Here is a 13610-nt window from a genome sequence, read left to right on the forward strand (position 1 = left end):
GCTCCCTCCCAGCTCCTGCACACCTGCTCATTAGCTGAACAGGAGAGACTGGAAAAAGTCCTTGATTTCTTAGCAACAGCTAAAACCATCAATGATGTCAACAGTCTTCTCATACTAAATCCAAAACACAGCAGCTACTTTGAGGAAAATCAACTCTATCCCAGCCGAAACCAGGACACCTACTTAGGCAATACAGAATACTGTATAGAATGATTTATAAAATGCAAAAAACTACAACATGCCTATCCCACTATTGTTGCAGGAAAGAGAAAAAAGAGTGAAAATTCCAATTCTTCTCTTCCTGTCAGCTTCCTCTCTTCCTCCCTGTGCATGAAGCACTCTTGAACATTTTTGTCAATCAGAATTAATATTTTGCAGATATTTACAGTTTTACACTGTGACGCAGCAGGCAAACGCCATGTATAATACTTAGGTCCCTTTGAGTTGGTTTTGTCATTTGTTTGCTGTCCTGTCAACTGGATAAAAGACACTTGGTTTTAATAAATAGCATACTGTTGCAGAAACAAAAATAAATCTGCAATAACCAAGATTTTTGTTTCGAAATTAATTATATGGGAGTCTGTTGCACTTTTGTAAATCACTTAAATATGCTAGGATTTGCCTCTATGTTCATTTTTTCACTTAGTCACGTTTAATTTAAGACAATTTTCTTGGGTAGACATGACCTGAAAAGATGAGCTAAGTCGTCATTTAAATCACATATGGTTTCTTCAGAGCTCTGTTTGCCAGACACATCAACAGGAAAAGAATAAGAAGAATGGCAAATACAGAATGGAATAGTCAAAACATATCTGCAACCATTAACCTCTTCTTTTTTTTTTTTTAACCAGAAAGTTCTAGTCCATCATTACTGAGCGCAGACAAGTGACCTCTGTGACTAAGTAGAAGCCAATTACAGACTGGTTAACTAACCAAGACTATCAGTCTAAAAACTCTGAGCTTTCTCAGGAACACCAGCTACCAAAACTGGAATATCTAAAAACTGCTGCAGCTTGCTTAATTGAAAAAGACTTGACTGAATTATTAAAAGCTACAAAGATCTGAAACTTTTGATGAAAAAGAGAACAAATATTTTTTTGCAGGAAAATGCCAGAAAACAGAATTAGGCTGAAGCCAGGGAATGAAGTGACTAAGTATGCAACTGTAACCATTTGGAATAAATTATTTTTATGCTAGACACAGTGTGAATGAACATAATTATATGCTTCTTAACTTTGTTCATGTTTTTCTCTTTCAGTTGCAAATCTGCTCAACTGTCATGTTTAGTTTTCTCTTCAAAATGTTACTAATGCTGTATAGTAACACATCACTCTGACTGTCTTTGGATTTGAAATCACAATCTCATAATACAACACTTAAGTCCAAGCATGAGTCCTAATAGAGGTAAGCTAGAACGATTTTTTCTCTGTAGAGTTTTTCATGCATAAGCAAGTGAAAGGAGAGAGTGGAAATTATTTTAGAATATTTCAACAAGTCAAATTAAATCAAAGTATTCTGCACTCTTTAATTGCTTACAACCGTACACCGGTTTACACTGAAGAGCAGTAACACTAGGAAGTACAAGAATAATTGTCTTATTATATCTAGGTCTGATCCTAAGAAATGCTATGTATACATATATTTCATTTCAACTATCTGGAAAATGTTAACCACCCCTCACAATTTTCATATGGAAAATTAAAGGTAGTATTCAGCAGATTTTTAAATAGTTTTCAAAATGGTACTGTTGTAACATCAAAAAAGGTCCTGTGGCAAACAGAAGTTGACAAGTTTATTAACCAAAGATATGAGATAATTTTACATTTTAAAAAGAAGCCTGTTTTCCCCTATTTGATGACTATGTTGTCCTCACATGGGAATTTTTCTATTTGGTCATTCTAGCTCAAAAAAATGCATCGAAATAAATGATACTCACTGCAAGTAATAAAAATGACAACAGATACAGAATAACTTGTGTTGGAAGTCCAAAAAGGAATAGATAGCTTAACTGATGGAAAAGATCATGTTTGAAAATAACTAGTGTCATAGAAAAAGTGAAGCAAGTCGTCTATTATGCTGATCAACTTGTAGGATAACTAAATGTCATTACCCCTCTTCTCATAAGTGGAGATACTGAGCTGGAGTTTGGAAAGCAAGTTATAAGATATTTTTTTTTTAATGGTTTTTGATATGATGTGGACATCATGGTTTTCCTGCAATTAAAGTTTTTGCCAGCTGCCTCCCTCCAGCAGTCAAGGAGCCACAGCAGCCAACAGATATTCCCATGCTGACCTGATGCTTCAGCATATAGTGAGATACCAAGGCAGTTTCATCTGGAGAGCCAAGGAGCAACTAGTTAAATGAGTAAAATGGAACATGTCTGAAATTCCTAAGAACAGGAGTGAACATGCATTGTATATATATGCTCTATGCAGAGCAACTGAAAAATATTCATTCCTCAGAGAAGTATACATAGGGTAGGAATTAAGAAGGAGAAGCTACAGGCAAAGGCATAAAGGTAGAGTGAACAGCTGAGGAGGAAAGGCTAGCCCTGAGGTTTTTAACTACACGTCAACATTGAAGACTGGAAAGGTCTAGGGCTTGGTGGAAACTAAACCACTATTAAAATGGCCATATCACTGACACTACCACCACCTCATTAGTCCTTAGTCAAATGTTACCATTCCTGTTCTTACCAATAAGACAGGACATGCTCAGAGTTCTGTCCTTTCCCTCTGGCCAGAACTGAACAGGATTTGTGTGGGTCCCCCGCCCCGTCAAGTGTCTTTCTGTAAGAAAACATTTATTTGTATAAATCTTCTATTGAAGCATATCTATTTAAAGGAAAACTTCATCAGAGCATGCCTCCAGTTTCGCAGTTGATTATCCAAAGAAGAGAAAGCACTTCTGTGCATGCATATGCTCCACCAACCCCTGGTTAAATTGTTCATCACACTAGTTCTAGGTAGACTATCAGACAGAGACAGACATTCCAATATCCTGAGTGGCCCCATGGTTTTCTCCTCAGCCTTATCAAGACACCAAAGACCTACAATCCTCCCTTTCGCTGCTCATCAGCCAAGACCATCATTGTCAAGTCACGTACTCTTCAGCCGATGAAAGCTTGGAGTAGCCTGTGGTATCAAATAGAGCCTCAAGAGCCACACAGGTACATGTTCTGAAACCAGCTGCTCCCCATCCCCTCTAATTCTTCACATTGCAGCACAGAGCTACTCCAAGGATGGCACTTTGCTGAGACCAGGCTGCAACTCTGTTTGAATTCAGTTATGTGATGCCTCCAGCCTGATCTCCCAGTCATTATAGAGTTCTCCATGGACAAAATTTTTCTGGAAGATCACCACATTAATCTGACTCCTCAGGAAGTAAGTTCATTACCTTTGTCATCTATCATAGTCTGCCATTGATGAATATGCAGAACTGTTACAGCAATGTGGAAGTCAGATAACCGTAGGAGAACAAGTCATAGCCAAGCATACCTCATGGTGATACCTAAGGGTTTCCAAATAATTTAGGCAACATAAACCCCACATGTGCTTCCTGGACAATAAGACAGTAGGCACTCTTCCATCAATGGCATCCTGGCCCATAAAAGAGTGGGAAGAATTTGCAAGCCTGGGTTTATTCTAACCTAACTTCCCTGGCATCTTCATGGAGACTGCAGGCAGAATCACAAGCAGAGGCCTCTAAGACTGCCTTTCATTTTGCACCTACGCATCTCCAGGGCACCTATGGTGTGTATCACTCACACTCTGCAGGTTGAAGCTAGCACTATGTGTAAGATGTAATAAATTTCTTCCCTTTCAGTGATGATTATTTGCCTTCTGCTGCTTCTACTCATATTCCTCTTTCACCAAGTTGCTGGAGGACAAGCCTGAATGAATCAACACTAAATCCACTGAAACAGAAGTGGTATCTATCAGTTTCAGAGAGTAAGTAAAACAATAGCTTTGCATCCCGTAGTCGTTTCTCCAGAGGATGAGACTGAAGCACAGGCTGCTTGCCTACAAACTGCTTCAAAATCATAAGGCAAAAAGTCATCCAGGGAACAGTGGAGGGCCCAATTCAGGATACAGGAGTTATGATAGGATCCCTAAAATCTAGTCACTGGATGCCATGAGCAAAGGTTGTAGGCTTGTATGCAGCATCACCTGCACCGGGACAGCTCAGAGGCCCCTGTGAGCTATCCACCGTGCACAGATTCAAACAAAACTGTACAGCTGGAAAAGCTTCATTATTCAGAGTGTAACTGTGCATGAGGAAAGCGAGAGCCTGTGTTGCCCTGTGAACCATGGCACTGAAGAGACCCTCCGGGTATACACAAGCTGACAAATGTGTCCCTGATGTCCTCTAAAGCAATCTGATGTTACGGAGGTGACTGACTCCTAGCAAGGGGGCATGGCTCCTATTCGGCTTCAGATGTTCCTTCAGCTTATCATAGAACTTGTAACATTTGTAACAGAGGGGATTCCTTCACCCTCACACAGGCCAGGGAAGCCTGGAAAAGCTGATCATTCCTAGCAGGAGAGCAAGGGGTTATTTTCATTTACCCACTTCTCCAATCTACCACTTACTACCATGGTCCTTTAGGTCAGTACTGACAAACTGCTGGGATAAGATCCTCCCTACTCTCAGTTCTCTTTCCCTGTTTCTTCAGAGCATTTTCTGTTGCCGCACTTTCCCTTGCCTGCATGTTCCTTGAAGCTGGCTTACCATACTTCCCTTTCCTTATGTCCGCCTTTGGCAAATCCTGCATCCTCAGTTTCCCTCTGTCTTCCCACACTCTGATATTTACACTGGGAGTTGTACTCCCCCAGCTCTAATCTGATCCTCATGGAACAGCAGGTTCATTTAATCACTGGCTCAAAAATTGCAAATTCATTTTGTTACTTATCTACTCTTAACGATACATTGATAACACCCTACAGTACCATTCAGAACGAGCTACTATTGCGAACTGAGCTGACTCCTAGTTTCTTTATAGTGAAATAAAGCCAAGGGACATACATTGTCCCTTCATAAACCCAAAAAGAATACAGTGCAGCACTTGTGAACTACAGTTCCCCAAAGGGACAAGCGATTACACATGTAAAGGCCCTCCTAGACCCAGGAGATCTATCTGTGAACCGAAAAAATGCTTTATCCAGGAGTCTAAATTCTGAAGTTTGTGCATTAAGAACATAATGCAGTGTCACTAGAAAGGATCATACTGCTTTTCTGACTGGATTTCTTACGGAAGTAACAGAATTGGAGACTTTTTTTCAACTATTTCTTTTTTTTGTGACAACATCATTAAACAAGAACTGCATTTTAAAGAGTAAGCATGAAATGTCCTGAGGAAGGCTGATGAGAAGCAAGTGACAGAACAGGTGAAGGCTTGTGACTGCTGATTTACCTGGAATCCCACTGGTAAGTGCAGGTAAATCAGCAGTCACAAGCCTTCACCTGTTCTGTGTCACTGGTAAGTGCTGGTTCCCTATGCTTTGGGAAGTACATATCTCTTCCCTGCACCTCTTACCCCCATTCTACTGGAGACTGGTAAATCTGTCATCCATCCTTTTCAAATGTACTTAGCAAAGAGATGTAGCTGATCATTACAGGTGACTTCTCATAACCCTGAAAAATGCAAGATTTGCTGTTTCCCCTTTCCTCTGCAAAATGCTTCAGTTCCAAACCAGCTCTGTGGGGGAACAGGCTTTCACAGTGAATGTCATCTTTTAATTCACCCTTTACTGTTCTGTCTGCATTTCATGTCAAGCTTTCCATAGGGAAATTGCAGCTAGATACAGAGACCACAGCCAGAAGGAATGAAAAAAGAAAATACACTGGAATTTAACCACATACGCAAAACCAAACATGAAATTAAATTCAAGCAAATTACTGCAAAATCAGATAGTAGTGAAATATATCTAGAACAATTTCCAGGCAGAAACTCTATTGAAAGTTTAGCACCAAAAGAAAAATCGCCATCACTACCTTGGGACAGCGCATCATTTCCAAACAACTTTGTATTTAATTTGTCAGTTGTGCTGATGAAAAAAACCAATGTGTCCATCAAAGGCTCTGCCCAGCACGTGGCTTTTCTTCTGTATGAATGTTAAGACATTAGCAACACAGTTGTCAATGTATTTCTGACTTATGTAATTTCTCCCCTCAGAAAAAGCCCAGAAAAGCAAATTTGAGTGATCACGGAGACATGCAGTTCAAAACTAATAAGCTTCCCAGGTTCTGTGGCATCTCAATTGCTATCTAAGGCTGAAATCCCAAAACACATACTGTGTGCGAGAATACACACATGAATAAAATATTCCTCCTAAGGGTATCTGTCTTTGCAGAATCACATTAAATGCTGTTTTCACAGGCAGAAGAGAAGGAATAACATTGTTTCTGAGCACTAACAGTCAGTCAGCATGAAGTCATCAAGACTTCTGTTATCTGCAGTTTTTATCTCCTGTTCCTGACTGGGAACTGCTGTTTCAGGGCGAGAGGCCGGGGTGCCTAGGCATGGCGCAGAGGTGAACTGAAAATGCCCTGTGACTACAGCAACTATCCTGCAGAACAAGTACACACACACTCACATGGAGTACAAGTTAAATTCACACTAAGCCTTCAACCAGCTCCTAGATTTTAGGCACTCAGGAGTTGTGGCATATTAGTTCTAATAAAAACTATCTTATCCATAAGAGAAGTTCACCAGTTTGGCCTCGAGTTCTTTTTTTCTAGTTACATGAGTTCAATGGTAATGCAACAGGGTTGCACAGATATATAAGGTCTAGTCGATACAAGGCAAAGGTAAAACCACTCACAAGAGGTACTTTCTTACCTAAATTACAGCTTTAACTTACTTCTCTATTTTCCATAGTTTACAATATGACAAGACTGGGCTGAAACTTTTTCCAAAATATTTCATACTGGGAGCAGCTTTATTTCCACAATTTAAAAAGAACCCATTCAGCTGTATGAAGATACAGAAATGTAATTTTAAAAAACTGTTTATCAGACGCTGGCACTTTTCCTGCTTGTGTAATTCAAAAAGGATCTCTGTAAAGAAAATTGAATTTGGCAATCCATTAACATAGATTTGATGCTCTCTCTGTTCATCTCTTGATGTCTCACCCCTTGCAGAATAATGAAAATAACTCATGGTAAAAGAGTGACTGGTCCTTCTTATTTGTCCAGTACATTGACAATTATTAAAACCCTGGAAAAGCTACTGAAGCTCTGCTGACTCATGGTGGCAGAGAAATTACTTGTTAACTCCACCACGAAGAAGGAGCAGGGAAAGCAGACAGAAGAGAAGAAGCCAGATAACAGCCAAAGTTTAGGGAGAAGGCTCAGACTCAGCTGGTATGCTAAGCAGCACCAACTCTTCAGGAGAAAGAATTTGTGTGTTATCTGAAACTTTACATGCTGTGTTAGAACCAGGTGAAGATTTACACCTAATTTCATGCCGTCTAAGTTTAGGAACCTGAGCCATTTCAATAAAGAGTTTACTTGTCACAGGCATCCTTTACTGTCAACAGAGGAAGAGCAGTAGTTCCAAGAGGCAAACTGTCTTACCGAAGGTCTGAATTGTCTTCTGAAGCTGCCAGTCCTGCTCCATCAAGCACAGAGGGACCCCAAGGCAGTGATGGAAAACCTAGAACAGGCACATCAGGACTGGCACGTGACACTCCTGTCAGCAGAACATCTCTCCAGACTACCACAGTTCCCAGTGCAGTCTGCAGTTTGTCGCTGGCTCCTCAATCCTACAGATCAGATTTAAGAGCCAGAGACAAACTGTAGTAGAGAATGGGCAATGGTGACGGTGACAGAGATTAATGGAGGAATTAACCCTTTCCCTCTCCACAAATCTGACCCAAAGGAGAGAATTTTCACAGGATGTGCCTTGATGCAGGTATGTATTTCTGACTCCTGACATCAAAGATGTTCATAGTTGTTAGCCAGGGGTAACTGTGCTCCTAATTTAGACACTATAGATAGGCGTGTTAATACTAGTGGGATTACTCTAAGCCTGAAGTCATTCACAGACTAAGTACTAGGCAATGTTGGCATTTTAATGCATGGAAAATTTCAGGTTTCACCTCACTGTAAGTTCCTCTGTGCTCACAGCAGTGAATAATAAGGGGAAAGTCAAAGCACACTGCTCCAAGGGGTGAGGATTCTGCCTCAGAAAGGAAAAGCAGTTCTCAGAGCTGCCTGGTTGCATTTGAAGGACTGCAATCTGTACTCCTCTCTTAATGAACAGCACTCTTCTCTTCAGGCTCTAGCCTAGTCTTGCACGACAAAAAGTCATGATTTTACTCTTGCTCACCATCATCTCTGATCACATATTTCTTGGTGAAGGAAGACTGCCAGCGTGGTGCATTTGCTATAATGTCATCTTACCTTTGCTCTGCCCAGATAAGAGGATGTGTCCTTTCTCTACAGGGCTCAGGAAAGAAGCGAAGAGTAAGGAAAGAGAAAAAGGCTCTTTATGTGATGATATATATAAGGAGTGCCGAGAGTCACACACCTAAAATAACTCTGCATATTGTACCTTCACATAAAATATGTCGTAAGTTGCAGTAAAACCAATTCACCCAATTAAGGTGCTACACCAAGCTGCTTAGTCCCTATATTGTAAGGGTTACAGAAGCCTGTGTTTGAAGCGTTAGTGTTGTGGAACGAAGTGACAGCAAGTTGGGAAATAAATGAGCACAATACTCTCTTCTAACCTCCTGGCACTGCGCCTTTTAACAGAGAAGAGAAAAGCAAAAAGGCAAAATGTCAGCTCCAAAACATTTTTCATGTTGTAAAATATAGTGTCCCCACTCAAACTCTTGATAGGAGACACACTGAGGGGGTTGATACTTCACTAAAAAACAGTAAGTTATTGCAAAATGGTCAGGTGAACATGTCTTTAATGCAGCAAGAGAAAAAAAAACACTGATACAAAGTGTTTATAGGACATAGATACAAAAAAAAATTGTATCTACGTCCTATAAATGTCATGTGAGCCCTTCAGACAAGTGTCTCAGCAGCACATGCTGAGCTATTAAGTTCAGGGATGCAAAACAGCTTTCACAAAGAGCAAGAGACTAAGAGGATTTGGGTATTTCAGCACACCTCACTAGTTTACATCGGAGCTGACCACTCCGCTTCTATTAGTCACTCAGAACAATCGCTCTTTTCCCAGCAGAGCTTACTCATTTGCAAGATAAAAGGAAGACATCTCTGCACATGCCCATAACATTCTTCACCACTGGGGGCAGCTTTACATAAGGCTGCGTTCGCTGAAACCAAAGCAACAGTCGGACGGAGCTTTCAGAATGACAGTATGCAGAAGTGAGCAGAGCTTGTTCATTGTACGGGCTTATTCTACCTTCTGTGCTACAAAGCAGCGTCCTAGCCGGAGCGGGTACTAAGTAAGGGAACTGCTGTGCGATGGAATACAGATACGTGAATTCAGATAGCTAAATGGTGCTTGGAGGAATCTAACATGCTTTCCTATAAAGAGAAATTTTAAAAGCCAGATTCCTAACTATAAAGATGCAAAAACGTAATATCCATGAAGATCCTATTACCTAGGAAGAATTTGACATTTTGCTGCGAATGCTGCGTTGGGATTGATTTATTCTTGGAGTGTTCTGCATGGCTGGCAAAGAATAATGTTCCAAAATCGGTCCATCTCCCAAGGGGTCCAATTTTTCTTCCTGGGTGTCAGCGAGCCCTGACTCACTACAGTGCAGCTGACAGGGGCTGCCATGCTTGTGGCACACTAAGCAAAAAACAAAAGACCTAAGGACGACCTTTGAACAACACAAAGGATGGGTATGTTTTTCATGTTATTTTTTTAATGTATAGTGCATAGCCACTGCATAGCCTGTGCTTTAATTACTCCATAGACTTACCTTGATTTGATTTGCTATTACAGTTAAATTGCTTAGGGATTACACCTTTTACCCAACTGTTTTTCAGTATTTATATAAAGGCATTCTTTAAAAAAAAAATCTGAGTAAAGAAAACAATATGAAAGTAGTTGAGCTAGGTATTTTTAAATGACTGTTAAAATAAAAGATTTTAGCATGATTGAAAGAAATGACTGATATGTGGGGGGATAACTTTTCTAAGTTGTTTTTATTTCCAGGTTTCAATGTAATTAGGCTACTGAGCGGAACAGCTGTAGCTCTGGTAATAGCCCCTACTGTATTACTGACAATGCTTTCTTCTGCTGAACGAGGATGCCCTAAGGGCTGTAGGTGTGAAGGCAAAATGGTATATTGTGAATCTCAGAAATTGCAGGAGATTCCCTCAAGTATATCTGCTGGTTGTTTAGGTTTGTCCCTTCGATATAACAGCCTCCAAAAACTAAAATACAATCAATTTAAAGGTCTTAATCAACTCACCTGGCTCTATTTAGACCATAACCACATCAGCAATATTGACGAAAATGCTTTCAATGGAATACGCAGACTAAAAGAGTTGATCTTGAGTTCCAACAGAATCTCCTATTTTCTTAATAATACCTTCAGACCTGTGACAAATCTCCGGAATTTGGATCTGTCATACAATCAGCTGCAGTCTCTGGGATCTGAACAGTTCAGGGGCTTACGAAAGCTGCTGAGTTTACATTTGCGGTCCAATTCCCTAAGAACCATCCCTGTTCGAATATTTCAAGACTGTAGGAACCTTGAACTGTTGGACCTGGGTTATAATCGCATCCGGAGTTTAGCAAGGAATGTTTTTGCAGGCATGATCAGACTGAAAGAGCTTCATCTGGAGCACAATCAATTTTCTAAGCTCAACCTGGCACTTTTTCCAAGGCTAGTCAGCCTTCAAAACCTTTATTTACAATGGAATAAAATCAGTGTGATAGGACAAACTATGTCCTGGACCTGGAGCTCATTACAAAGACTTGATTTATCTGGCAATGAAATAGAAGCTTTCAGTGGACCTAGTGTTTTTCAGTGTGTGCCCAATTTGCAGCGCCTCAGCCTGGATTCAAACAAGCTCACATTTATTGGTCAAGAAATTTTGGATTCTTGGATATCCCTCAATGACATCAGCCTTGCTGGGAATATATGGGAATGCAGCAGAAACATTTGCTCTCTGGTAAACTGGCTTAAAAGTTTTAAAGGGCTGAGGGAAAATACAATTATTTGTGCCAGCCCCAAAGAGCTGCAAGGGGTGAATGTTATTGATGCAGTGAAAAACTACAGCATCTGTGGCAAAAGTACCACGGAAAGGTTTGAATTAGCACGAGCTCTCCCAAAGCCAACGTTTAAACCAAAACTCACCAGGCCTAAACACGACAGCAAGCCCCCTCTGCCCCCAACTATTGAAGCCACTGAATCAAGCTCCGAACCTGAGCATGACACAGAACACATCTCCTTCCATAAAATCATCGCAGGCAGTGTGGCCCTTTTCTTGTCTGTGCTTGTGATCCTGCTGGTAATATATGTGTCATGGAAGCGTTACCCAGCCAGTATGAAGCAGCTGCAGCAGCGCTCTCTCATGCGAAGACACAGGAAAAAGAAAAGACAGTCACTGAAGCAAATGACTCCAAGCACACAGGAATTTTATGTAGATTACAAACCTACCAACACCGAAACCAGTGAGATGCTGCTGAATGGAACAGGACCCTGCACGTATAACAAATCAGGCTCCAGGGAGTGTGAGGTATGAACCATTGTGATAAAAGAGCTTTTAAAAGCTGGGAAATAGTGGTGCTTTATTGAACTCTAGGGACTATAAAGGGAACGTTTTTCTCACTTTTCTGGCACAGCTCTTCCATGTCACTTTTTTGTACATTCATAATACTGGTCATTTTACTCTCATACATAATCAACTCATTGAAATTTAAATACTGCAATCAATGTGAAGCCTGAGCTCTGGTTTAATACAATACCTATTGTACAAATCCTCTACTGATTTCATTAAAGTCTCTCTTGTTTTTAAATAGAAAACTTCTTTCATAAGTAATCCACTGCACCTGCAGTGACTGTGCCTCTGTTTAGGGAGAAAAATGACAACAATGAAAAAAAAATTCAAAAATCAAACTCAGCTTCCCTCCCCCCTCACCTGCCCTCCCCACCCCCCCTTCAGCCTAACCCCAGCCCTTGCTCTGAAACTCATGTTTTGAACCATGAACAAACTAAAGACCCAGGTACTGTAGTATCATATGAATTCTGAGTTGTCTGAGGAAAGAGATGGTGCAGGAACAGCTCTGAAAGAATGCCTGATTTCTGCCCAACACAAGATACAATAAAAAGCCAGTGGAGAGTTAAAGCCCTGTCTTAGGACATGAGGTATCACACCAAAAGCAAAGCAGAGGGAAATCTAGGCTTAATAAAAATTTAAGAATAACAATGTACAATGGGATTTACTGTACTGCATTATAATACTGTGTCTCTAGGGCTGATAACTGTTAATTGAAACCTGTTTATGTGACTTCATACAAAAGGTGCCAGTGTTTATCCCTTTCATCCAGTTGCCTTTCAGAAAATAGTCAAAAGGCATTCATTAAACGAGGAGCAGAAATTCCTTATTGATGCAATTAGAGGAACTGAAATGTGCAGCAGCAAAAGCAAGACCACTTCCTGCACACATTTGTTTCATTGCTCATTAGAAATTCTCTTTTCAAGACTGTCAAAGACATTAATGTAGCTGAGGAAACCATTAAATCTGTCATTTTCTTCTATTTCTTTTTATTTGCTGGGCTGAGCTTGTTAGGGTTTTGTGATGTGGCTTGCACACTGTCCCTCTAATAACTAAACAAAACTTCCTTACTTACAAAGCCAAACAGTGTACATTTTAGAAATACTACAACTGCAAAGAGCTTTCAGAAAAAATTGGTTACTCACTGATCAGAGTGCATCCGAAAATCCTTAAAGAAATCAGTGACAAAATATTTTTCTCTCTTAGCAAAACCCTAATGACATTACAAGGATTCACAGATACACATTTCTGATGTGTAGTCATTCACCAGTGGTTCAGGACAAAATACATATTTGTAGCCTGGCTACTCCCTGCCCTCCCTCTCCTAGAGTCATGTATTTTTGTTGGTTGCGGAAGAATATAACATCTCCCATATTTCCAAATAAATCATACCTCCTATTTTGATTATCAGGAAGTGGTAGGGTGTGGGGGTTCATTCTTGAAATAATACAGCAGCATCTATATAGAAGTCATTAATTTAATTATCTCTATTTTATAACTTGATTTGGCTTAGTAAATGGCACATCTTCAATCACTTCGGAGAGAACGTTTCTACAAAGCAGCTTCATTGCAGAAGATTAGAAAAAGCAAAACCTTAGCAGAATGTTCTCCTGAATTTTTACTGGGAAAAAACTAATCACAGCCAATCACCTTGAAATATGCTAGACACAATGAAAACAAAACTAGAAAGCATCTCTTAAAAAGAACTGATAACTTGAAGGGGGTTTATCTGGTTTGGTTTTTTTTCATAGAATAAAACCATTCTCATTTTCAAGGACTGTAGTGAGAAAATATCTGAGAGGAGAAGCTTGAGACTATACTGAACCCTGCAACACTGAGACCCCATTTTACTGAGTACAAAGAGGATCCCACACAATTAATAATGCAAGTAC

At 40.2% G+C, this 13610-nt stretch overlaps 2 protein-coding genes across 4 annotated transcripts in view; one reads left to right on the forward strand and one right to left on the reverse strand.

Annotated features, from left to right (window-relative positions):
- CTNNA3 (catenin alpha 3) overlaps positions 1 to 13610 on the reverse strand; it is a 577723-nt gene that overhangs the window by 292164 nt on the left and 271949 nt on the right. The window lies entirely within an intron of this gene.
- LRRTM3 (leucine rich repeat transmembrane neuronal 3) overlaps positions 9317 to 13610 on the forward strand; it is a 96654-nt gene continuing 92360 nt past the window's right edge. For 2 of the 3 annotated variants that reach the window (XM_009944420.2, XM_075423095.1), the window contains exons 1-2: positions 9317 to 9831; positions 10148 to 11679. In XM_009944420.2, coding sequence (XP_009942722.1) covers positions 9828 to 9831; positions 10148 to 11679 — 1536 coding nt within the window. In that variant the 5' untranslated portion in view covers positions 9317 to 9827. Of the gene's footprint in view, positions 9832 to 9872; positions 11680 to 13610 lie in introns of those variants that run through there. The other variant, XM_075423094.1, reaches the window with a different exon arrangement.

Source organism: Opisthocomus hoazin, chromosome 6 (genome assembly GCF_030867145.1).
Source record: "Opisthocomus hoazin isolate bOpiHoa1 chromosome 6, bOpiHoa1.hap1, whole genome shotgun sequence".
In the NCBI taxonomy this organism is placed as follows: Eukaryota; Metazoa; Chordata; class Aves; order Opisthocomiformes; family Opisthocomidae; genus Opisthocomus; species Opisthocomus hoazin.